The sequence below is a fragment of the Carassius gibelio genome, chromosome B25 (genome assembly GCF_023724105.1).
Source record: "Carassius gibelio isolate Cgi1373 ecotype wild population from Czech Republic chromosome B25, carGib1.2-hapl.c, whole genome shotgun sequence".
NCBI classification, from domain to species: domain Eukaryota; kingdom Metazoa; phylum Chordata; class Actinopteri; order Cypriniformes; family Cyprinidae; genus Carassius; species Carassius gibelio.
In genome coordinates this window covers 4,739,754-4,766,541 of record NC_068420.1, presented here as the reverse complement: position 1 = coordinate 4,766,541, position 26,788 = coordinate 4,739,754, and the positions used below count along the sequence as shown (strand labels likewise).

Here is a 26,788-nt window from a genome sequence, read left to right as displayed (position 1 = left end):
AACAGAGCTTTTCGAGACCCCAAATATCAGTTAAACCATTGCGCTGTAAAATTATTCACTGTTTCAAAGCTCTCTAATTGGATCTTGTATCACACAACATTTGATTTAGAACGGCACTTCGGAGTGGAGTCACAAATCATTTCACACATTGAACGTTTCGTTTTATTTTCCTATCATCTGTCAAATAATCCAAAGTCGGACATCGCTTGTTACGGTTTTCAAGGGAGCAGAATTTAGTAGAGACACTATGACATGATCCCTACCAATATCCAGTGATTACTAAATTGCCCTTAGCAAAAATTTTGATCAAACAATTAAATGTCTGTTATGCAAAAGTTTCTAATGAATGGCTAAATTTGGACTACAGAGGTTTTACACTTTATTACAGAAAAGCAGTTTTTCACTTCACAGGAGGTTAATGGTTGGGTGTGGATTACTTGTGTATTATTGTGATGTTTTTATCAGCTCATTCTCATTCTGATGGCACCCATTCACTGATGTAATGCTACATTTCACAAAATCTGTTCTGATGAAGAAACAAACTCTTCTACATATTGGATGGCCTGAGGGTGAGTACATTTTGTGCAAATTTTCACTTTTAGGTGATCTTAACTTTAATCAAAGACTACAGAATCCTCAAGACGTATTACTTGTATTGTTTTGAATGGGGCAAAATGCAACGCTCAATATGGCCACTCTATTGAACGAAGCTCCGCCTTCTGAGTAAAAGAGCCAATCGCTAATCAGTAAACTCATTGAGTCACTGCAGCTGCTGTTAGAAGTCCAGGTTGCTAATTGAAATATTAAAAAATAAGCTTTTTAAACAATATTTAAGCAAAATAAACAACATATATGATACAGTTGTTGTCAGATTTCATTGGTGATTTCAAATATGAAGTTTAACCGTAAGCGCTTGTCAAACAGTTTCGGAGAATATGCAAGATTTAACATGCAAGATTCATAAACCTTTTTACAGAGCATATTTTAAATTATCAATAATCCAAAAGCCAATGGATTTCGTCAAGGGAAAGGGGTGAAAAATACAAAACTAGTAACGCAGCCTTTTTAAAATCTTGCGACCACAACTTGAGCACATCTTAAAAATCAGATCATAATTACGATTATCGAAATCAGAGGTAGGGACTTTCAAAGAGGGCTTAAATCATGGCATGATCAAGAATTATTGATTTCTGTAAGCATTATGTGTGTGTGTGTGTGTGTGGTTTAAATCTTAATGAGAAGAAAAATGAAAAAAGAGATTGAAACAAATAAAGCGAGAGGGAAGGACCCGGGGAGAGCAGACTGTGTAATTTAGCAGCATGTATATTTCAGCGTTTGTGTTTGTGTGTGTCTCGCCGCGCCACACAAGAGTCTCTGTCCTTACGACGCAGCGGGGGGCACAAAGCTGATGAGGGTTGTTTGTGAAACGACGGCCATTTAAAATGCCAGCACACTTACTAGACACGAGCAGACTGGCATTAAAGACCACTGCGGCGCTCTGGCACGCTCCTAAGAAGATTTCTTTTAATTGGCCTTCAGAGATGCCCGGATTAGCCGCGAATTCAGTCTGTGCGACTGTGTTCAGCACTGATAAAAAGAGGTTAAAAGAGTTAAAAGAGGTTTCGCTTGCTCAAAACTATACACTTGAAATCGGATTTGCTTCTCTTTTCAATGGGCGTGTTACAAATAAACATGCTAATGTTGAAAACAAACACGTCGGTTATACTGTGGTGTTGATATGATAATTAACCTGTGCCTATCTTGGTAAACCTGTCAATTTGTGGGACACAGACATCACGACGCACAGCTAATTGGACTCTAAACATCATAATTGCCTCTTTAGCCGTCGACATAATAGCTGGAAATTAGCGAGTTCAAATTCACATGTGCTAGACTGTTGCACCATATCAAATGACTTTAGCAGCACCAACAGCAAACTGTATAAAGAAAAAACACTAAAGAGCAGCAGATTAGAGCTCTTTAGTTCATAGCAGAACCCTTTATGCTTCTGAATAGAGCCCTGCCTTTTAAACTCTAATATAGAAAGAGCCTAATGCATCCAAAAAGACGTTATAATAAGGTCCTATTTGTTAGCATAAGCTAAAATGAAGTAATTGTTCGTTGCATGTTCATGTTACTTTGAGAATTGTATGCATTATACACTGCGGCAAATTCTGGACACCCTGCAGAATGTGAACTCCTTTATTCCAAAAAATATATGATAATATCTTATTTCTTTTCTACTTTTAGCAGATGCCGTTTGTGTTCAGATTTCCAACAGTTATGGTTAGTTACGCAGGAACTTTCCAGCCACCTGGTAAAATCAGATTTTTATAAAAGCACACTGGAGCAGAACAACATGGGATGAGTAAAAAAATACCATTTTCTTTTATGATCAAACTATTCTGTTCCTTTAATAACGGATATATCATCCCCATAATGTTTTTCTTCATTAACAGCACAATGGATTATAAATAAGTACACGAAGGGCTCTGCGTTCAGGCCGACGGTGCTTGTGTTTTACAGCTCTCTGTGTGGCTGTGAATCAAGCACTGCGAGAGCCGAGGGGTGGTTTGAGGAATTGCCCCTCACAGACCCCTGGAGGGGTGTTAATGAGCGGACCGCTTGAGCTCAGCGGGGTCTTGCTGCTCTGGTAGCCTGTTAGAGGGATTGTGGTAAATTTGAGGCGGTGTTGGGTAGACTGTGTCCTTACGCTAACCCTTGCTGCTGGCTAGAAACTACAATTACCCTTACAGTCGTTCCTGCAAGAGCTTCGAAATGTGTTTGCCCTCGGGCTGGAAACACGTTCTCCTTTTTTTCTTTGGTTATGTTCAGAATACCACTCATACTATATTGTGCAGGGTGCAGTATGTGTCTTGGCAGGGGGTGCACATTTTTAATATGCATGAAATACAAGTGCATTTTCCAAAATTTTCAGTATGCAACCAATGCACACTGTGTGGTGTCATGTATCCCAGAATGCAACGTGCTCGACTTGGCCTTACATTTACTGTGATATAAATAAACCGCAAACAGTTTCAACCATGATTTTAAACTTCGGTAACACTTTAGTATAGGGTCCAATTCACACTAATAACTAGTTGCTTATTAGCATGTCTATTATTAACATATTGGCTGTTTATTAGTGCTTATAAAGTACATATAATGCATGACATCCATAATCCTACCCAATACACTAAACTTAACAACTACCTTATAAACTATTAATAAGCAGCAAATAAGGAGTTAATTGAGGCAAAAGTCATAGTTAATGGTTAGTTAATGGTGGGAATTGGACCCTAAAATAAAGTGTGACCAAAACTTTTTTTTGGGGGGGGGCAAATACATTTCATGATCAACATTGTTATTAAATTTATAATAAGTTTCTGAGGAGATATCTGTTTAGATTTATCATTAAATACTGCATTCTGTTTGTCATACTTAATAAATTATAACAGGCATTAAAGAGAGTTATTTGGGCATTTTTTATGTACTATTATTTATTAATATTTTGTTTTAGTTTTTTATTCAGTTTTCATTTTAATTTAGTATTTTTAGTAATTTATGTAGTTTTTATCACTTGTTTTTTTTTCAATTAATTTATATTTCAGCTTTAGTTTTACTTGGCTACTTTTAGTACTTCAACTTAAACTCAGTTGCTTCTTTTGTACATTTATTCATCTAATATTTAACCTTTTATTTAAGCTTCAATTAACTGTTTCTGATCTATTGGATTAGCATGTATGTATGCTATTCTTGTCTCTTCCAAGCCTGACTCGAGCACAGTCTGATCTCTAAAGCTCCAGCACACCTCACCTCAACCAGATGAGATGTTCGCCAATTTCTAACAACTTCTAACATCTCCTGACCTGAATTTTATTTTTTTTGTGGAAAGACGAAAGCTTCTCATCACTCTGACAGGACTTGTTTTACAGAAGAGAGAGGACATCATGTCTATCTCAGTGCTGACTCACTCCTCTGTTCTCACTGGGAAGATTAAAGGTGTGTGTGTCTTCACCAGGCAAGCACAGATTTCCCTTAATGTTTCTCCCATCAGTTCTTTATGGGTCTAATCTCTTTCAGCCTGCGCTATTGATCCTCTCAGTGCTGCCGACAGAAACTACACGCAGCTGTTTGATCTGAGACAGACAGATGTGCTCCAGACTAAAAAGCATGGAGGATTCTTGCCCACGGAGAGGTTTGAGGTCTATGGATCACTTCGTTACTTTCCTAGCGCACCTTGGGCAAGGTTTTGTATAATAAACAAGATGACAGACATTGCATGATATTCTGCATGTGAAACTTTTGTCATAGTTGGACATAAAATGACTTAAAGGGGTCATAACATAAATTTTTTATCATTCCATTTTTTCCCTAAAGTCCACTCATAATGTAAGTCGAGGTTTTTGGCACCAAAAACAGTAGTATTTGAATTTTTCATGACCATTTCACCTCTCTTTGACCCTTTTCAGGGTTTTTTGTCAGTGTGTTTTGTACAGTGTGCTCCAAATGTCTGAGACCAATAGTGAAATGCTTCTTTTTTCCCCACTAATGCCTAATTTAACAATAAATAATATTTGGAATTTGGAATTCCAAAATTTGGAATTCCAATATTTGGAATTCTAATATTTGGGATTTTAATTACAAATTATTTTATGAACATAATTGAAATTTAAAATGCTTGACTTATTGATTTGACAACACTTGAGTTGACATTTCAAAACAGTGAATTAGATGGGGGATAAATCTTGAATGGGACCAAGTTTCTGAACACTTAATATAGCGTTTTTGAGCGGTTTCATGTTTTTATTATCCTGATCATGAACACACTGGTTTGTACCGTTTTCAGCATTTTGTTATCCTTCTCTGCTGTATAGAAGCTTATTGTTTCACATTCAAAGAAAACAGCTTGCATCTGCATTGTGTTATAAAAATCAATTTTCTGTTCGATTTTTATCATGCACGTTTCTGCCCTGCATGTCTTAACATCTTCTTTACATGAAGACCTTGATCTAACAGCCAAACAGCATGTTGAGGAAAAGTAGTAAGTCACATCAAAAAGACAATTAGACGCTTTAAAGGCAGTAAAACCTTTAATAGCCATAATTAACCATTAACCTTCATTGAATATGAATCTAATGGAGCCCATTCACAAAGGCATTTAAAGGGTTAAAGCAAGTAAATGCACTCATCATTTGCTGAGCTTGCTCCTTATTCACCGAGACTCTCTGAAAAGCTCCTAATGGTGGGCCAGTAGACATTTCATTACTTTTCATGACCCGTGCCAGTCAGTCTGAGGTCCATTATGTCTGCAGAACGACTCACCGAGGGTAAATTTGCCCTGCGTAGGTCGAAACGTTTCTGAGGTGTCAAGTGGACAATAAGAGGGGAGAGAATATGAAATTTGGGCCAAACGGGCTGTAATCGGCTCTTGAAAGGACGGAGAAAGGTTTAAAGGTGCTGATGGTGAGACGCGTGACCTGCTGCTCAATTCAAAAACTGAGTTTTCAATTTCTTTTCATTCCCCTGAGAATAAAGTGTGTGAGGTTGATAGTCGTCACACACAGAGATCCGGACGAGGATGCACATCTGCAAGCTTATCTCCTCATGTATATTCAAATACAATTCAAAAACTGTGTTTTCAATCTACTATTGTCATTTCAAAATAATTATACTGGCCATTCTGCACATAAAGCATATGCAAAAACAATCACAGTATGCTGCCTATAACAAAAGCCGATCACATTATTATTCATAGGTATTTGTATGCAAAGTGGGGTTCTAGCAAACATACATCATCTGCATCATAAACACTGATGCATATGATATCAGACAGTTTTTGTAAACCCTTTGACTTGTAACTTTAGAAGTGCATGTGACATATATATATATATATATATTATTTTTTTAAAATATTATATTAATAATGTTTTTATTATTTAATATTATTTAAATTTTCAAAACTTTGATTTCAAAATATCTTAAATTTAGCAGTCTGATTAAACAACAATTAAACCAATAAATGGTAAAAATAATATTTTTTTATAACTATCAGTTCATTCAAATTGAAAATGAAAGGTCAAATTAAATGCATGTCATTGGGTAACAGCACATTTCGGCACATATAGTAGAGATCTGGGTATGCACACTTTGCAAATTAGCATGCTTTTCTGTCTGTCGTTAAAAAACATGTTTATACTTCAACGCATGAATACCTACAAACCGTCTTAATGCAACTTATGCAACTTTCAACATATTGTGTGTAACACCGAGACACTCATGAAACACCAGTCCCCTCAGCAGCTGCAGACGAGTTTATTTTAGACTTTTGTTTGATTGTGCATTTTGTTCCCATGGAGGGTATAATTTGGTGCATGAGCGCCCGAGGGGGTGACGAATACCCCTGCATAATTAAAACAAGTGATACAAACGGAGGGCGAGTATTGATTAATTCATGACGAAGATTCAGAGAGATCAGATTCAACAGCGTTTGATCATAAAGAATTTGAAAGCTGTTAAAGATGCAGCACTAATCCATCTGCTACAGCAACTAACTCCACAGATGCTAAATTATCAACTCTTCACTGACGTCTGAAGTGGTGTGGAATTAGTTGATTGTGTTGTACAGTTGTCAAGATGCTTTATTATGAATCGGTTTTATTCTAATCCAATAAATTTTATGTTTTCATGTTTAAATCCTGGTTAAATGATTCAGTGATGAGCCAGAATTAGATGCTTAAACAACCTTCGGAAAATATGCATTGGTATATGCATTGGAAAAATTATGAAAATTGTCATGCATATCTTTTACATACAACTACGCTCATACTGACCTACTTGTAGGCTGTACTTTTTATGGAGGTGTCCTGATGTTTTCTATTTCTAGGGCTTGTCAGGTAAAGTCAGTATGAGCTATGAAGCTGAGTGAAGATTCTTTAAAAAGATCTCTTTGGAGGCACACAAAAGAAGTCAATGCATGCTGGGAATGACAGAAGAGCATGAGAGAATGCTCAATTTTGGGATGTAATATTCCTTTAAATACATTCCCATCTGAAATTTGTCTGAAGTTCAAATCAAATCTGGACCAATAATCTCCTCATTCCATGTGGTTATCCTTCAAATGAGCCATGATGGTGTAATTATGTTGTTAGGTTGTGGACGTTTCACACAGCTCTTTGAGAGTAATTAAACCTCAGATAGACTGTGATGTGTGCGCTGTCAGCCTTGGCCTTCTGTAGCTCAGCTCCACATATGCTCTTGATAAACAGCCGAGATTCTGGCAGAGTTTGCTGTCATGATAGTCCTTGTTTATATCCAGAGTTTGCCATGAATCACCACCTTTGCCACTACGACAGAAAGGAAAGGAGGAAACAGCATTTGCGTGCTGTCATACTTTGTAACAGATATCAACCTCACACTTGCTCCTTTTTTTGCTGACAGCGTTTTTGTGTAGGCACTTAAAGTCTTTTGAGGTTGTGTTTTTGGTTGCTGCTGTTCTATTACATTTTTATGTCACAATCCCTTAATTACACCCCTTCCTAAAATGTGGAAATATTTTCATTCTGTAGTTTAATTGAATAGAATAAAATACTTGTACAAATCGAATATTCTTTCAGTTTCTCTATAATTTATTTCTATTTTTTCATTATTTTTTTTCCAGCCCCTATAGCGAGATCAAATAAAAAAGGTGCATTCATTCTAGAATTTTCCTGGCTGTATTTTGTGCAGTTTGTCGAAAATGAAGTCTCCATTGCTGTTCTCAGATGTTTCCAGTTGTGTTTGTTAGCGCAGCTCTAGAATGTCTCTGTCACAATCTACAATATTTCCATCTGTATTTGTTACAATCATTCAAGACTTTGTCTCACTGTAGCTATTCTAGAATGTATTTTTCGTGGTCTGTTTTGTTAAAGCTGCGGTAGGGAACTTTTGACGCTCTAGCGGTTAATAAACAGAACTGCTTGCGTCTTGCGGAAGAACATTGTAGCCGGAACTACTTCTCTCTGTTTATGTCTATGAAGAATCACAAAGGTACTGGGTTACTCCGCCGCGGTACCCCCGAAGCAATCTAAAATAGTCCGAATATAAACACTTATTATAGGTGCACCCTAGTGATTCAGGACAAGCTAAAAACACGGTTTGGAAAATGGATTCATGGTGTACTCGCTTATTATATAATTTTTTCTACATTTTGAACACAAACAAAGTTACGGAGCGCAGCTCTGATTGGTTGTTTTTTTACCGGGAGCGATGGGTTTCTGCAAATGGCAATAGGACACTGGGAGGAGCCAGAGCTTGATTTTTACACAGATTATCTGTCTCATATTCTACTGTCAGGACATAATGACAGGTTTAACAAATATGTAAAAAAATATATTTTTACAAAAGTTACCTACTGCAGCTCTGAAATATCTTTTAGGTGTTTTTTGTTCCAGAATGTGTATTTGTTAGAGCAGTTCTAGCTATTTCCTGTATCTGTATTCATACCTGTTGTGCTCAAATGAAGAATGTCTTCCTTCCGTGTCTGTCTCTGATATTTTCAGATCTGTCAGACTGTGGCTAATGCTGGAGCTTGTCGAGTGTTTGCCATCAGTGAACCCCACATCCTGGCTCCGGGGCGTCAAGAGGTCTGAAGAGGGGAAAGCACTCTGCATGGAAATGGATGTCACGATCAGCCCAGTGTGATGGAATATGAAAATGTGTTTTGTGAATGAATTGGATTCAGTAGAGCGCCTGGGGGGACGCCCCAGTCCCAGATGAACGCGAGAAAGAAACAGCCGTCAATTGAAAAGATAAAAACGCAATCTTGTGCACCTGTAACCTTTAAGATCTCTCTCTCTCTCTTTCTCTCTCTTTGAGAGTATGGAACGAGTCAAGGAACCAATATACAGTACGTGAGGATATGTGTGAATCTGTGAAGGTGAATTAAAGATCCACACACACAGAAGCCTAGCAAGAGTTTGAGGACATCTCACTGCCAATGCTTTTATAAGGATAAAGAAGTAACACATCTGTTCAATTACACACACATATACTGCTCTCATATCACCGATTGGTATTTGTTGAGCTCAAGGAGAAACAGAATGAAAATTAAATAACAGAAGCCAAAAAAAGGCTAGTTCAGTAAAAAATCTCTCATTTACTCACACATGTCATCCCAAACTTGTATGCTGTTATTTTACAAAGAGACTCTATAAAGAGTGTTTTCTACGCGAGGACAGTTCATAGTGACCATCATGAAAAAAAGAAAACACCATTAAAGTACAGTAGTTCATGGAACTTGTGTGCTATTATACAAGCCTTCTGCGATCATACGAGGGTGAATGCATAATGACAGGATTTTCATTTCTGGGAGAAGTGTTCCTTTAAGAAAAGATCCATGTGAGACTCAATAGATGTATTTAGGACGTCTCCTGTAATACCCTCGAAGAGAATAACCATTCAAAGCACACCACACGAGGCGTAACCTCATGGAGACCTTCCGCTTACAGCTGGCTCGATGTGATTTTAATCTGTCTCTCACCAGGTCAGGACTCGAAGGGTTTAACTTATTAAACCAAACAACCTGCAATCAGAGAAGCCTCATTCTACATTCTGTTTGAATGTGAGCCAAGCTGAAAGCAATCTGGGCTTTAAACAAACCAATCTGCTATCATACAGGCCAGCATTTCAAACATAATCCAAGACCGTCCTCAAAGACCAAAGGGGAAACGTGACATATTTCCTGTTCAAACAGTAGCTAATTTAAGGCATAGCCACGAGTCGTGATTTGCTACTCGCTGTTATTTATTATTTGACTTGTTGGCATGTTTCACACTGTCTTCCCACCTCATGAAGTTGTAATTTGTCACACGTTGCACGTTAATGCACACACACCTATCATATAAAGGTGCTGATATCCTTGCCTTCGTTAGAGCTGCAACAACCCAGGTCTCCGTCACGCTGAGATATATAATTAACACACAGATCAGCGAGGAGACGGGCCGAGGGTCACTAATGAGTCCACAGAGACTCGCACTAGACAAAGAGGACAGTGGGCGACGTATGGGTAACTGAGAGCTGTAATAACACACAGATTACAGCAAGAGTTCCCTCCAAATTAATACTTCTGTCATCATTTACTCACCTTTATGATGTTCCAAACCTTTATGACTTTTTCTGTTTTTTTCTTTTTGTTGGACACAAAAGGATATGTTAGTAATAATTTTCACACTGCTTTTCTTCTTCTTCTTTAATGGATGCAAAAAAAAAAAAAATATAGTATATACACTGGAGGTCAAAAGTTTGCAATAATATATACAGTACAGACCAAAAGTTTGGAAACATTACTATTTTTAATGTTTTGAAAGAAGTTTTTTCATCAAGCCTGCATTTATTTGATCAAAAATACAGAAAAACAATTTAATATTGTGATATATTTTTACAATTTAAAATAATTTTGTAAAAATGTATTATACTTTAAATGATCATTTATTTCTGTGATGCAAAGCTGAATTTTTAGGATCATTATCACATGATCCTTTAGAAATCATTCTAATATGATGATTCATTATCAAAGTTGGAAACAGTTCTGCTTCTTTTCAGAACGTGATACTTTTTTAAGATACTTTGATCAATAAAAAAAAAAAAAAGAATCTATGTCTTTAAAATATCAATATTTTGTAATAACAATATACACTACTAGTCAGTAATTTGGGGTCAGTAATTTGTTTTATATATAAAATCAATACTTTTATTCATCAAGGGTGTGTTAAATTGATAAAAAGTGATAGTAAAGAAAATATATTATTAAAAATTTTTATTTATTTTGAATAAATGCGGTTCTTTTTAAACCTTTCATTGATCAAATATATGAGACAGCAGAACTGTTTCCAACACTCATAATAAATCAGAATATTAGAATGATTTCTAAATGATCATGTGATCGACTGATGTTACATGTGACACTGAAGGCTGGAGGAATGATGCTGAAAATTCAGCTTTGCATCACAGGAATACATTATTTTTTTTAAGTATTTTCAAATAGAAAACTATTATTTTAAGTTGTAATAATATTTCACAATATTACTGTTTTTTTTTCTGTATTTTTGATCAAATAAATGCAGGCTTGATGAGCAGAAGAAACTTCTTTCAAAAACATTAAAAATAGTAATGTTTCCAAACTTTTAGTCTGTACTGTATACGCTGCAACAAAAATACAGTAAAAACAATAATATGACTATAAAAATATTTTAATATTCTTATTTTAAAATTCTGTGCTGCTTATTATTTTTGTGGAAACATAGATACAATAAAAAAATAAAAACATACTTTTATTAAGTAAGATGCATTCAATTGTTTAAAAGTGACAGTAAAGACATATATTTATTAAAACATATTATCTCAAGATAGAGCACCATTGTTGTTAGTTTTTTTTTTTTCAATAAATTGTTTGCAATGAAGAAATAACTATTGAATGATTCTATTTAAAATCCCTGTAAATCAGCATATTATTCTGATTTCTGCAGGATCACGTGACACTGAAGATTGGACTAATGATGCTGAAAATACAGCTTTAATCACAGGAATAAATTACATTTTACTTTATATTCAAACAGAAAATGGTTATTTTAAAATGGAAAATGATTTCACAATATTACTGTTTTTACTGCATTTAAGATCAAATAAATGCAGCAGACGAGACTCAAAACTCAGTAAATAAATAACGTATATGAATGTAAATGCAAAACACAGAAGTAGATGTATTTATTTTATAACAATCTTGACATGCTTTACTGTAGCTTGACATGGTAAACAGAAACTTTGAACAGTTTTCATTCATTTCTGTCTGAAACAATCCTTTAACGAGCCACTTATTTAGTGTGTTTAACACCACCAAACAGCAACTGACAGCATCTCTGTGATCATTATTTCCAGATTAATGGCCGTTTGAGCAGGTCCAGTGTTCGTAATCAAGGGCAAACACTGGAGGCCGATGATGAATTATTAATACGCTCATGCTGAGATGCCATCGTTTGTGTGTGTGAAAGAGTGAGTGAGTTTTAATCTCTGATTCTGTTCTAACTTGACTCCACTATGAAATCGGTTAAGCCGTCCATTTCCTCCCGCAGATTTGCTGCTAATCGTTTTCGCCAGGCCTCGTCCAGTCTCTTTGATATACCTTTAATCTGCCATAAGTTAAATTGTGAGGCAATTCTCGCTCGTTCCCCCGCATTTTTCAGACCAGTATCAAAGGCATCCTACGACAGATCCAACCCTGAGAGAAAAATGTGTTGAGACGAAACTATTAGTGAGGAATATTTCAGGAAAGCACAGAGATCAAAGATGAGACGGTGAAAACACTTCTGCAGTAAAATACAAGCTCTTTGAGTCTCTGGGAAGTTGAAGTTCACTGAATTGGTGCTCTACGCTGGCGTCCCCTGTTTTAAGTGTTCAACTTTGATTGCCGAAGATTTAAAGGATTTCTAAGTTGTTAAACATCTAAGTGTAAACCTTGCTGTGATGTTTCTATTGAAGTTTCTCATCGTGGGAAGTAAAAATAGACTAATAAGTCAGATGACGGTGAGAATATACAATTGTATTATACGAAAGGTTAAATTCATATAAAGATTAAAGTTGTGTTTGTTATTGAAGCTTGTTTCTGCCACAGGATTTAAATGAAAAAAAAAAAAAGGTCATTGCACCAATCTGACAATCTGGATATTTTTCTTTCCAAATTTGTTCAGTAAAGTCAAAACTGAGATATTTAACTTGGAACTGCGAGAATGAAGGTCTGAATTTGTACAGTATCTTGCAATTTGTTTTAGACTAAACAGAATTGCGAGATATATACTTGGATTTGCGAGAAGAAGTTTTGAATTCTGAGTTTTTTTCTTGGAATTATTACTACTGATTTTTTTTCAGAATTAAAATAAAAAATCCAGAATTGTGAGATTGTGATATAAGCTTGGCAGGCCGAATTCTGACTTTATATCTTGTAATTCTGACTTTTTATCAGAATTGCGAGAAAAAGTCTAAATTGTGAAATATAAAATCAGAATTGCAAGGAATACAGTCAGAATTGCGAGATATAATCTCATATGAGAAAGTCAGAATTCTGAGTTTATATTTCGCAATCCTGACTTTTTTTTAGCAGAATTGCGAGAAAAAGTCTAATTTGTGAGATATAATCTCATAGTTATGAAAAAAAAAAAGAATTCTGAGTTTATATTTCACAATCCTGACTTTTTCTTAGAATTGCGAGAAAAACAGTTCGGCCAAAACAGAATTGTGATAAATAAACTTGGAATCTTAAGGAAAAAATTTAGAATTGCAAGAAATTTTGAATTCTGAGTTTATTTCTTAATTGGGACAAAAGAGGCTGTATTTTGAGATAAAAAGTCAAAATTATTTATTTTTTATTCCATTGCCAAATCCAAGCTTGAAGTACTTGTACTTGTAGGCCCATCATACCTGTGGTGCATTGACTAAGTTACTCCGATTTAGATAACTGCTTTAAAAATGCACAAGTATTCCACCACTAAACTGCTTGTTTACACGAGTTATTCTCAATGTCTTGCCTTCCTGTTTACAGAGAGCGTGAAGCCACTGTTAAAGGTGTTTTGCTCCACTGAGTCGCTTCATAATTGCCTCTCAAATTCACTCCCTAAAGAGAACCTCTAACAAAATGTTTTAATCTAACTGTAGTCTAAACCAACAATCAGTTTATGACTTTTTACACCATTTTCTAAGGGATCATTTTCGTAGGAATTTTGTAGGTGAGTTTTGGCGCTCAATCTGTTCAAATTCACCTCACGAAACTGTCCGTAAAAATACTCAAGTTGACCTTGATTTTTTTTTTATTTTTTATAAAACACTGTCGTTTTAATGATACACTTGTAATAAATAATATTTTGAGATGTGTACATTTATAAAAAAAACGGTTCAAATTGTAGGAACCTTTGTTTTGTCGATGCAAAGATTTTATCGATCACTTGAATGATTTATTGGTAAAGATATTTATTACAACGCTGATATTATTATAGGAGGTCATCATACGTAGAGTTCTAGTTGTATAAATCTAATAATCCACTCCAAATGTATTTATGTCAGGAGCTGCTTTGATCTTTACTTCAATCACTAAAGGGAAAACACCGCCCCCTGCTGACCAACACGAGAACTCATTCCTAATGCTACTATCATATTTGTTGTTCAAACATTGTATAACCACAGTAAAATGTCCTGAAAATATGGCATTTCTGTAGTACTGGGTCTTAGGAAGAAATGCTGATGAACAGAATCCAGCACTAGTGAACTGCTCTGAGATAAACTGATGTAACACTGTTAGTATTTGCTGACTGTGTTCTTGTTTATTTTATAAACTGCTGCATTGCCATCCACACATCCAAAATCCATATCAAGTAAATGAGTTTGTGTCTCTGGGGTTCACAGTAAAATATATACATTTGGAAGCTGAAAAAAAAATAACCTGTCATGCTCTACTTGTAATTACGTATTGACAAAAGTTGCAGCAAGTTTAATTGCTACACAAACTCTGATTAGCCTCACTAAAGATAATGTTGTAAATCAGGTCAAGATGAAACAAACAATAAAAGCAGTTTATAGAGAGAGAGAGAGAGAGTTGCTTAAGGTGTATCCTATATATATATATTAAAACTCGCTGTGCTCCAATAATTTAGACGTGGCGCCGGGTAAAGATGTTTTCACTTTGCGTCAGTGTATCCAGTCAACGTAATGTTCCGGTTACGTCACTGATGCTCGGCGGAGCCTCTGATTGGTTCATTTGGTTCGCTCTAGCTGCAGTTAGACAAAAGCCAACAAACATTTACAACGTTAAACACTGACAATAGCAGGCATTTGGACTTTTTTTTTTTTGCATTTTGTAACATAAATTAGCTCTTCGTTTAATTTAATTTGTAATTTTATCTCTGATCCCAATAAGATTTGATTTGAACACTTACTAATCGATGGCGTGACATGAAAGAGTGGAGCGGCTAGTCACTAACTGAGAGACTTTCCTCAAGCGATATCTCAGAAGGGTGACACAACTCAACTTCACCACATACACACTCTCTTTCGTGTCGTCTGCGAGTATCTTTTGTCAGGTTAGTGATCTGCCCATCTGTTCGATGAGTGTTTCGATTATATTATCTTAAAGATAAAAGTGACTGTCCTGTTTATTGCTGTGTAAAGTGGTGGTTTATTGGCTATGGGGCTAGCTCATTTTAGCTCATTGATTTCACTCAAACCTGTAACTTACTAACCAGAAATGTTATTTTAGCTACTATACCATTTTGCACGAGGTAATCACGGTCTGATGTGTGAATTTATTTGTCGCGTTGATTTAAAGCCACAAACATGAGCAGAAATGGGCTGTTAGCACTAGCCTGCTGCTGATGTTACTGTGTTACGGATTTAAGTTGCATAATTATCAGCTTTCAGTCTAATGAACCTGTCAAACAGAGATGATATATATGGAGAGAGATCTGTGATCATGTACTGCTCACTCTAGTGTTATAAATAGATAAGCATTGATTTCAGTGGTACATATAAAGTCTACTTCCTGTGAAAGAGCACAACATAACATGGTATTACTATGGTACGTCCACTGTCATGAAAACACGATAGTGCCACAGTATGTCCAAAAAAAAAGTCTTATCATGATACATGTCCAGAAGTATGGTATTAATATTGTATCATGGAAATGTCATGTTTTTTGATTATGCATATGTAAGGTGTCGGAAAACATGGTATGACCATGGTGTATGTCCAAAAACATACTACCATGATACATGTTGAAAAAACATGGTTTCACCATGTCACATGTCCACAAAACATGTTACATGTCCACAAAAACATGATTTTACCATGCTGCATGTTCAAATACACGGGTTTACCATGTTACAGGTCCACAAAATCATGGGTTTACTATGTTATATGTCCTAAAAACATGGTTTTAGGATGTTATATGTCCAAAAAACATGGTTTTAGGATGTTACATGTCCACAAAAACATGGTTTTATCATGTTGCAAAAACATGGCTTGACCATGATGCATGTTTACAAAAAACGTATTTACCATGATGCATGTTTAAAAACATGGGTTTACCATATTACATATAAAAAACATGGTTTTAGGATGTAACATGTCCACAAAACATGGTTTCACCATGTTACATGTCCACAAAAACATGATTTTACCATGCTACATGTTCAAATACATGGGTTTACCATGTTACATGTCCACAAAAGCATAAATTTATCATGGTACATGTCCAAAATAACATTGTATTGCAATGGTACATGCCAAAAAGTATGGAATAACCATGTTACATAAGTAAAAATAAGTTTTGCCACCATACATGTTACAATGCCGAAAAAGCCATTTAAATAGAGGCCCCAGTCAGAGCCCATGATGAAATGAGTGAGTGTGTGTTCACAGGCCGTGTGTGTGTGTGTGTCGAGGTCATGTGGAGGAAGGCCGTGCTGGTGGCGCTGCTGGCGTTGGGGATGGGGTATCTGTACCACACTGACCCGGAGCTGCCGGCCCGTGTGCTGAACTACGTCAGTGAATCTCTCCCGCAGATGGAGCCGAGTGACAGCTCCGAGCCCCGCCCCCCGACGCTGGAGGAGGCCATCGCACGTGCCTGGCAGACCCTCATCACGGCTCCGGCCCGACGCTGGGCGAGAGTGGCAGTGGGGTGAGTTACCCTGACAGAGCACACATTGTTCATTTGATCAGTCCCTTCCTTCGGATGATCGTTTGTTCATTTATTTATTTTTATTTATTTTTCCCCATTCATTCTTCAGTTCCACTGTTGTTTCTGTCTGTCTGTTTGTGTTTTTATTTTTTATTTTTAGTAATTTCATATTAAGGCATTCATTTGTTTCTTCATTATGTTTTGATGCTTTCGTTAATTCATTCATCTGATCAGTGTTTTGTTCACATTCGGGTCACATATTACGCAGCAGGTCTGAACACGTGCGGGTGTGTTTGTTCTAGAGCCCTTCCCATCATGCCTTTGTTTCCTCTGTCAGGGTGAACGCTTGTGTGGATGTGGTGGTGTCCGGGGTGGGGCTAATGCAGGCGCTCGCTCTCGAACCTGGATCCGGCAGAGACCATGTGGTCCTACACGGCAAAGAGGACCTGAAAGAGGCCTTCATCCACTACATGGGGAAGGGCGCTGCTGCAGAGCGCTTCTTCTCAGATAAGGAGGTTTTTCAAAGGATCGCACGGGCGGCTGCTGAATATCCCGGCGCTCAGGTGCGAGATGAAGTCTTTTATGACAGTAGGAGGGGGTTCTGTGGTCTGCACCACATTGTTTTCCCTCAGGGCATGAATAGAAGGTGACTGGACAGAGATTAGCTGGTCTCTGAGCAAACTAAATCCTGTCCAGCGAGTTTGACTGCTCTGATTCAGGCCTTAGTGTGGTGAAATCCAGACTCTCTCCATTCAGACATCCATAGAGCACTGAGTCTGCATATGTCCTATAATATCTAGTTTAATTTTGGCATGCGCTGTAAATGGATCTGGCCCTTGAGATCTGACAGTTTCATCTGAATGCACACGAGAGGGTCCGGAGGGGAATTGAGTTTCTGTGTCAGATTTAATTTGGCATAATCAACGGTAATTAAAAGACACAGTGGCTGGACCATGAGTCTTATGACAGGCTGTTTTCACGACAAATTATATGCATTATATCATACGCACGTTTTCATGAAAATGATATGCAATAATGTAACACAATTTTTTTTCTTATAACATTTTAGTAAATCTTTTTTTTTAAGTTCTTTCAATCGTAATTTGACAGAAAATCAGAAATTTAATTAAATCAGAAAAAGTCTGATTTAAAAAATATAATGAGTCACATAACAGAATCGTTTGCTCCAAAATACACTTGTAATAAATCATTTTAATTTGAATAAAAACTGATTTTTTCTTGTCTCTTGCAGCTTTATGTTGGTGGAAATGCTGCTCTTATTGGCCAGAAACTGGCGTCTAACCCAGAACTTGTAGTAAGTATTTGTTACAAGCTTACATCATGGCTTCACTAGACGCTTAAAGGAACAGTTCAGCCCAATGACAATTAAAATGTGCTGAACATGTACTCACCCTCAGGCCGTCCCAAGTTGAAGATGAGTTTTTCTTCATCAAATTGGGAGAAATGTAGCATTGCATCACTTGCTCACCAATGGATGTGAATGGGTGCCGTCAGAATGAGAGTCCAAAAACACCACAAGTAATCCATATGACTCCAGACCATCAATTAATGTACTTATGTGTGTGTGTTTGTAAGAAACAAATCCATCATTAAGGTGTTTTAACCTTAAACCATCACCAAACCATTGGCTTTTGGGCAAAATACGAGTCAACAATCCATAATAATGCTTCCTCCAGTGAAAATTTCCATCCCGTTGTCCTCTCACATCAAAAATCCACTTACAGATTTGTTTAGAGCTGTTTTGACTTGTAAACGGTGTTTGATCAGTGCATTTGTCTCTCTTACCAGATGATCTTTTCACTGGAAAAAGTAATATTAGGATAGAGGTGGACTCATATTTTAGCAGGAAGCAATGGTTTGAAGTTAAAAATGTCTTAATGATGGATTTGTTTCTTACAAACACACAGCTTTTTTCTTCTCAAGTCATTAATTGATGGACTGGAGTGTGGATTGTTGTGATGTTCTTATCAGCTGTTTGGACTCTCCTTCTGACGGCACCCATTCACTTCCATTAGTAAGCAAATGATAGAATGCTTCATATCTCCAAATCTGATGAAGAATCAAACTCCTCTACATCCTAGATCAGGGATGGGCAACTTCGGTCCTGGAAGGTCATGGTTTTATGTCAAAATGTCCTAAAATTCCTTCATATAACAAGTTTGATCATTCTTTAGAGAGCAGAAGCAGCCCATTCATACCTGATTATAGTTTACTGAAGTGTGCTGTTTTCTCTCAGGTCCTCTTATGTGGTCCGGTGGGGCCGAAGCTTCATGAAATGCTGGATGAACAGATCATAGTCCCACCAGAATCTCTGCAGGAGATGGATGAGTTCCACCTGATCCTGGAGTACAAGTCAGGTGAGAGCGACCCACTCAAAACCACATCCACATATCACGTCATTTCTGTCACATGACACATTTGAAATGTGAGTATTATAAGATATACTCCATGGCACATTGGTACCGTTGGGTCTTTGTGTCTCTGAGCGGTTCCTCTCTGACAGGTGAACAGTGGGGTTCCTCGAGAGCTCCTCAGGCTAGCCGCTTCATCCTGTCCCATGACGTGTCCAACGGTGAAATGAGCACGCTGGAGACATTCGTGGCCAGTCTGGACGAGTTCCAGCCGGATCTGGTGGTTCTGTCCGGACTGCATATGATGGAAGGAATGGGCCGGGACCTTTGGGAGGAACGACTGAAAGAGGTGTGAGCCCAGAAAACCCTTAAGTGCCTATCTGAGTCAGTGTAGTTACATATGAATTAAAAGGATGGTTCTGAAACTTTTGACAGGTCGTATTATGCTGTTCTGACAGTGTAAAGGAGGTATTTTGAGGTTTGTTGGACACTGTTCTCAAGCACTGTGTTCTGACTTCCTGCAGGCGGTGGTGGCCATCTCAGACGTGAGGAACGAGGTGCCCATCCACCTGGAGCTGGCCAGTATGACGGACCGAGACTACATGAACCTGATCCTGCAGGAGGTAAATGTGTAGGTTTAATGAAGGAAGGATTGTTGTTGGTGGTATACAACAGTGTTGGCAAAATGTTACTTATAAAAGTCACTCCATATAGTTTTCCATTGCTACAATGTTACTTTTATTTAAATGCTACTTTTTTTTTATCACTTTTTTGAGATCCTTTTACAATTAGTTTTATTTGAGTGATTTGCAGTCCTGAAATATTATAGAATTGATTACATTCTTAAATAAATGAAGTATTTTTTTTAATATAATTTAAGTTATTTTAAGTTATAATACTACTTCACAATATTGCTGTTTTTACTGTATTTGTTAACAGTAAATGCAGCTTTGGTGAGCAGAACAGACTTGTTTCAAAAATATTTAAAAGAATCTTAGACACAAAAATTTAACCTTTTGAGTGCCAGCTCTATAATCAAACAAATTGCTTATTAATCCTTATCACAAACTACTGGAAAATTGCTCAAATCTTATGAGGTAGCCTTTGTATATATCAGTCAATTAAAGAAAATAAATTCTAGTACAAATCAAAGCAGAACGACAAGGTATTCTGTGCTCTTCTGTTAGCAGGTCTTGCCCATCGTGAACTCCATCGGTCTGAACGAACAGGAGCTGCTGTTTTTGACTCAGTCCGGAGGTGGACCTCACGCTGACCTCACTTCCTGGGACGGCATCCCCGATGTGGGCCGCGTCAGCGACATCCTGCTCTGGGTCCTGGAGCAGCAGGGCCGGGCGGACCCAGAATCTGAAGCCGACCTGACCCGGATCCACTTCCACACGCTAGCGTACCACATCCTGGCTACGGTGGACGGCCACTGGGGAAACCAGGAGGCGGCGGTGGCCGCGGGCGCCCGTGTGGCCAGCAGTCAAGCCTGTGGTCTGCAAGCGGTAGATGTCACGAAGGTGGTCCTCAAGGCACCGCTGAGCTTCTACAGCTCCTTCTCAGAGCCGAGGAAGAGTCTAACGGTGGACCCGACCCGACCGGTCACCGTGTGGCGCAGAGGAAACGTTTCATTCCATCTCACACCGGTCCTGGTGTGCAAACAGCCTCTGAGGACTGTGGGATTGGGCGACGCCATTTCAGCTGAAGGCCTTCTGTTTTCAGAGGTTACGCCTCAGCCTGAGCTCTAAGAGACGCCTCTCATTCATCCTTTTGAAGATATGTCCTCAACATTAGGTCTTAAAGCTGGGGAAACAGACTTAGGGGAAATCAAACGAAGGGATGTTTTTCAGAGCAAAACAAGTTTGAGGTGCAGGGCACTCTTTGTTTTTTTTTTTTTGGTTGCTACTTTTGTCTAAAATCACATTGTGAAAGACGGCACTGAACGTGACGACGTGAGCCAGGTTCTTTAAACAAAGATGAACATTCTGTCATAATTTGCTCACCTTTAAACCTAAACGACCTTCTTTATTACATTAGAAATTGTCCAGAAGTCAAACTCCGTTTTCGGTGAGTAAATGATGACAGAATTTGTATTTCTGGAAGAACTTTTTTAAAACTATAATAAGAGGAGATCATACTCTGGTTAACAGGTGTACAAGACCTGCAGCTGCTATTGGGACGAATGAAAGCGAACGAGAGAATGATTTTAGAGTCTTAAACGTCCCAAATCTCCATTGTACTTCCAAACACTCCTTTATTTGGGTTATGAATGTTAATTAGTAGCAGAACCGGAAGCCCATCAGGTTTACCAGGTTTATCCAGTGATGCATTATTTTTCCCTTAAGCTAAGTAACATTAAGTTCTTATGGAAGCATATTACTGCCACTGAATAAAAACTAAAAAAGTAATTGCGACTTTTTTTCTCTGAACTGCGAGATAAAGACAGAATTTTGTGATATAAAATCGCAGTTTTGCGGAAAAAGTCAGGATTTGCAAGATATAAACTGCCAACTACGAAAAAAGTCAGAATTCCGAGATGTAAACACGGAATCGTGAAAAAAAAAGTCAGAATTCCGAGATGTAAACACGGAATCGTGAAAAAAGTCAGAATTCCGAGATGTAAACATGGAATTGTGAAAAAAGTCAAAATTCCGAGATGTAAACACTGAATTGTGAAAAAAAGTCAGAATTCCGAGATGTAAACACGGAATTTTGAAAAAAGTCAGAATTCCGAGATGTAAACACGGAATTTTGAAAAAAGTCAGAATTCCGAGATGTAAACACGGAATTGTGAAAAAAAAGTCAGAATTCCGAGATGTAAACTGGCAATTACCTCTTTTCATTTTTTATTCACTGGCAGAAACATGCTTCCTTAAGTTCTCTTAACATAATGAAATTAAAAACAAATGATTCCAGGGTCAATCTAAAGTCAAAATAATTCCTAAATATTAGTTAATAGTTTAGATCATCAGTTTACCTCTCGGGATTGTGGCCATCATTTACTGCACATATGATTAAATACCATTCATTATTCTCGTCTTAATCTTAATGTTCTTCAAGATGGGAATCTAGCTGTAGGTTTTTGTAAATTGGAGCCAGCATTATTTGTATATAATAAGAGAAATGGTAAATATTTCCCATTCGTTCTGGTTTGGTCTGTATGTAGTGTAGGTGGCATTAATGACGACTGTTGTGATTTATGATGCTTCCTGTTTTTAAAGGTTACACATAATGAATCTGTCATTTATTCTTATGAGTCATGAAGTTACCATGTACCATCCAAACACTTCTGACGTATGATTTTTATTGTTTTATTTGAGATGTACTAATTAATCTCTGTGAATTTTCATCTGTCTTAAACCAGCATTAAACCCATTTTGAGGCTTTTTAACTAATGCAGTTTTAGAAATGAGCCACGAATGGTTTTATGAACACTTTTCACACAATTGTGTTTGTGTTTCCTGAATGAGGCAATAGCTGTGAGAAATGCCTCGGATCATGAACCTCATGGATCGTGTTTTGTACTGTATTTCTGTAACACTACATTATTGATGCTGTTAGTTTCTCAAACCAACAAAAGAGGGGACTTGAAAGGTTTTCTTGTTCAGATGCTGCAAACGTTGAGTCGTGGTGTGAGAAACTAACAGAAAGTTCACATTCATGAAACTTATTTTGACTAGATCAAATGTTTTAGGGTTCTAGTTTGCACACGTGATTATGCAACAAAGTCTTTAAGAGTTACTGGGCAAAACGTCCTTCAATCATAAATGTTGAGACTAGAAATAATAGCTCTGTTAACTTGAGTATGGAATATTTTTATATAAATAAAACACTTCTGTACTGGATATAAAATGACTCCGTTTCTTTGTATTACACAGACCCGAATCTTAAAAATAAATCCAAATATTACCCAATTTAATGATGCTAAAAAAAAAAAAAAATATATATATATATATATATAAAACTTTTATTTTTTATTAATTAATATTTAAATTACTTATTTAATTTACTTAAAAAAAATCAAGCCAAAAGTTTTTAATAACCCCCCAAAAAATATATATTTTCTTTTTTAAATGTATTATTTGAACGACAGACTGCAAAGAAGTGTAAAAGTTGAAATCAGGATGAATCATAAAACAATGAATTCACAATCATTCATACACGTAAGAAAGTGCTGAACATTTAACAAACAGTTGTGATCTGTGTCAGATGAAGACAGGAATCATGTATTTGAGGCAGTTTTTCTGCCGGTTATGATATGATAAAATAATTCTTCACCTTACAAATAGTTGTCAAAAGCCAGAATGCTCTTATTTTTTTGTGCGAAAATGTGATATGCTTGGCACTATTTCTGGAACCAGCATCTCAAAATGAGCAAAAATTAAATAAAAAATAGTATTGGATTTCATTCAGTTAAAAGACAAAACAAGGACATGCTTTTTATGCAACACTTCTTATGCAGTTCTATTTTTTCTAAAGGTGGAAAGACACAAATGAACTGTCTACATTAATATAATGCACCATTCAAACAGACATCTAAAGATCTGCCATTGTAACTCTAATTCCACTATATATAAACGCTGTGTACTGATAAGTTCTGATAAACCTCTTCAGCCTTGGATCTAGTTTGAGCTCTATTCAGCCACTGCTTTGGGTTTACTCTTCTTCTCTTTGAGTTTGTCCGGTTCGGCTGTCTCCTCTACCTCGTCCTCGTCCTCGGGCTCAGGCTCAGGCTCTCCGGGATCGACTGTAGGGGGAGACGGGGCGCTGCTCACGTCCGCTTCGGGCTCTGGAGGGGAAGACGGAGCGTTAGGGTGCACTGATCTGTGTTAATGACGTGATGTTGATGGGCTGAGCGCTTCAGCACCTGCAGTGATCTGCATGCTCTTGCTGTAGCCTGCGGCTGAAGACATGGCCTGACCGAGGGCCTGGTTGGTGCCCAGGGGCTGCTGGGAGCTGCTGGGTTTGCTGGAGGATGACCGCTGGCTGGTCTTGCTGTCTTTGCCCGGTTTGCTCCAGTACAGGTTCTCACCCGCCTGCAGAGCGGCGCCCAGTTTCTGAGCCATTTCAACCAGCTGTTGAGAAAGAGTGTGTGTGTGTGTGTGTGTGTGTGAATCATCATTAGTAAAAATCAGATTGAATAATTACCAGACTTACATAATGAAGAAGAACAGATGAATTAATTAATAAAAATAATAATAATGTGGGCAAAAAAAAGTGTTGCGTTAAATTTTTCATAATTATAATAATTTTATATTTTTTTCTGTGTGTGTATATATATATATTTACATTTACATTAAGCAAAACTATAAATGATTATTATAAATGCAGAGATTTATATATATTTTTAAATGGTAAAGAACTCAAATATAATGGTATTTATTATATTGATTTTGATTTTAAATTGTTAGATTCAATATAGTTTGTGGGGATTATATATTTAATAATCTTATCAAAATAACAAAAACTGTTAAATCAAAATTTAATTTAAAAGTTTTCATTTTGCATTTAGTAGTAAAATTCCCGTTTTCTCACATCATGGCTATACTGTTTTTAATAATAATAATAATAATAATAAATAAAAGTTGTTTCAATTTTATCTGTCACTGTATTAAACAAAGAGCAGAAGGATTGTTTTGTAACACTAGGTGTTGGTCTTGATAGACAGATGTAGGTCAGAATAAGACTAGGGTTCAGTACCTCTGGGTCAAACTCAGTGTTAATGTTACTGTCAACCTGAGAGTTGACTTTTATCTCCATCTCTTGAAACTGCAGCAGGGCGGCCTTCTTATCGCCCTGATTATACAGGAACACCGCAAAGTTCAGGTTCACCAGCAGGTTCGATCTGCCAGACAGAATACACTCACTTTAACTCAACTAGTCCTGTGTGTTACAGATCTACCAGCACAGATCAGTGTGTGAAGTACATACTCATCCAGCTGGACCGCCTGCTCGTAAGACCTGCGGGCGTTATCTGCGTCGTCCAGATTGGTCAGAGCAACTGAGAGGGTCACAGCAGAAATAATCTAATTCAGTTCATCTGGACAGATACTGATTCTCACATTTACACGGTTCTTTAAAGGAAATGTTCTTTTACAAAAAAAAAAAAAAATACAATTATATATATATATATATATATATATAAAAAATTAACATGCATAATTGCATTATTTTTTTATGTGAAGAATTAAGTAAATAAAGTAAATAGCAAAAATACAACATTTTACCTTTAAAAAAATCTATTTCAAACAGCAGCAGTTGTTATCGGATTATTATTTTTAATGTAAAGTAACACCTTATTTATTTTTAATATTAATTTTAAAATATATTTAATAGCATAAAGGATTTTTATTTTTTAGAAGTAACAAATTATTTATTTTTAAATTAAATAAAAAAAATTAAGGATGCAAACTTGCTCATACATGGATGATTTCAATTTGTATATTTTTGTGTACAATATATATCTTTATTGTCTTAATACAATTTTTTTTTTACATTTTTAATTTCAAAATAAATTTAAATATCATAATACATTATTATTTTTTATGTAAAGTTACACATTAATTATTTATTTTAATTAGTTAAAAAGCTAATATTATATTTAAAATATGAGCTTTTTTAGTAAATGTTGAAAAAATATATTTATAAATATAATAATGTATTTTTTAATTAAATAAAAAGCGAAATTATCACATAATACCTTATTACTTTTTTACTGTCTTTTTTCAATAAGTGTTTTTTAATTGTTTTTATTTTTAAAATGTATTTTTTTTTTTATGTAAAGTGACACTTTTGAATTTTTCTAAAAGTAAAAAAAAGAAAAGCAGCATGTTGCATGTTTATAAAACTATGTCAGACTCCTTCAGCAGTAGTTTTTGATATATTTACCGGCCAGTAGCATGTAGAGTTCGCTCATGCGCGGCCGCAGGTTGATGGCGGCGCTCAGAAAGTGGAAAGCTGATGCGTACTGCTGCATGGTGAGATGAACCAAACCCAGATTATACAGGATCTTCCAATCAAACGGAGACAGATAGTTTGCCCTCTTCAGACAGCTGATGGCCTGCAGGAGAGAGACAGCGGGGAAGAAAGGTAAAACAGGTCAAAGAAAAGCACGAAATGTGCTGGTGACAGTCTCTAACTCACAGCCACGTATTTCTTTTTGCCAAAGAAGCACATCCCAATGTTATTCCAGAGCGGTGGGCTCTCAGGGACGGAGTACGCCGCCACACGGTACTTATTCATGGCCACGTCATAATCTCCATGAGTCTGCATCATACTGCCGGCCGCGAGGATGGCCTGAACACACACACACACACACACACACACACACACTCACAGTTAATGACACTTCAGAGACAGTTAGTAAAAGTTCAAAAGAACAAAACTCCTTGAAACTATCCCACCTTGAAGTTATTGGGGTCGTATGTCAAAGCGTTTCCGAGGTGCTCAAAAGCTTTCTGGTATTTCCCAAGCTAATGAGAAGACAACACAAGACAGAAGTAAACAAACACACTGCTAAAACATCTGCATCTGCGTTCTGCATCCTAAAACTGTATGTATGAGAGTCTAGATGGATGTTGTGATGAACACCTGCATGTACAGCAGTCCCAGTGTAGTCAACAGCTCCGTGTTCTCCGGAGAGAATCTGAGAAGGACACAGATAGACATAACAGGGAATATTTCAACCCAAAATCAAAAGGATGAACTTTATGTGAAG

The 26,788-nt window shown here is 36.8% G+C and overlaps 2 protein-coding genes across 4 annotated transcripts in view; one reads left to right on the top strand and one right to left on the bottom strand.

Moving 5' to 3' along the window:
• Positions 1–14,866: 14,866 nt before the first annotated feature.
• Positions 14,867–22,215, top strand: adpgk (ADP-dependent glucokinase). Of its 3 annotated transcripts, none has more exons than XM_052597585.1 (8): positions 14,867–15,101; positions 16,461–16,696; positions 17,034–17,259; positions 17,949–18,011; positions 18,954–19,074; positions 19,221–19,417; positions 19,593–19,691; positions 20,256–22,215. In XM_052597585.1, the coding sequence occupies exons 2-8, from the start codon at positions 16,464–16,466 to the stop codon at positions 20,817–20,819; spliced, it is 1,503 nt and encodes a 500-aa protein (XP_052453545.1). In that variant the 5' UTR covers positions 14,867–15,101; positions 16,461–16,463; the 3' UTR covers positions 20,820–22,215. The 3 variants fall into 3 exon arrangements, with proteins under 3 accessions (XP_052453545.1, XP_052453544.1, XP_052453546.1); XM_052597584.1 differs by having other exon boundaries at positions 14,870–15,101; positions 16,438–16,696; XM_052597586.1 differs by having other exon boundaries at positions 14,871–15,101; positions 16,438–16,696; positions 20,259–22,215.
• The window catches only part of bbs4 (Bardet-Biedl syndrome 4), a 13,171-nt gene continuing 7,413 nt past the window's right edge, over positions 21,031–26,788 (bottom strand). Inside the window, exons 9-16 of the mRNA XM_052597583.1 lie at positions 26,662–26,716; positions 26,475–26,543; positions 26,215–26,367; positions 25,960–26,131; positions 25,003–25,072; positions 24,772–24,916; positions 23,939–24,146; positions 21,031–23,860 (exon numbers count right to left, since the gene is read on the bottom strand). Of these exons, the coding sequence (XP_052453543.1) occupies positions 23,706–23,860; positions 23,939–24,146; positions 24,772–24,916; positions 25,003–25,072; positions 25,960–26,131; positions 26,215–26,367; positions 26,475–26,543; positions 26,662–26,716 (1,027 nt within the window). The 3' untranslated portion in view covers positions 21,031–23,705. The remainder of the gene's footprint in view (positions 23,861–23,938; positions 24,147–24,771; positions 24,917–25,002; positions 25,073–25,959; positions 26,132–26,214; positions 26,368–26,474; positions 26,544–26,661; positions 26,717–26,788) is intronic.

Bases quoted from the DNA above. Each gene is read 5' to 3' on its own strand.
- adpgk (XM_052597585.1), top strand. From the start codon at position 16,464: ATGTGGAGGAAGGCCGTGCTGGTGGCGCTGCTGGCGTTGGGGATGGGG. The intron at 16,697-17,033 runs GTGAGTTACCCT...TTCCTCTGTCAG, and splicing joins TGGGCGAGAGTGGCAGTGGG to GGTGAACGCTTGTGTGGATG. The intron at 19,418-19,592 runs GTGTGAGCCCAG...GACTTCCTGCAG, and splicing joins GGGAGGAACGACTGAAAGAG to GCGGTGGTGGCCATCTCAGA.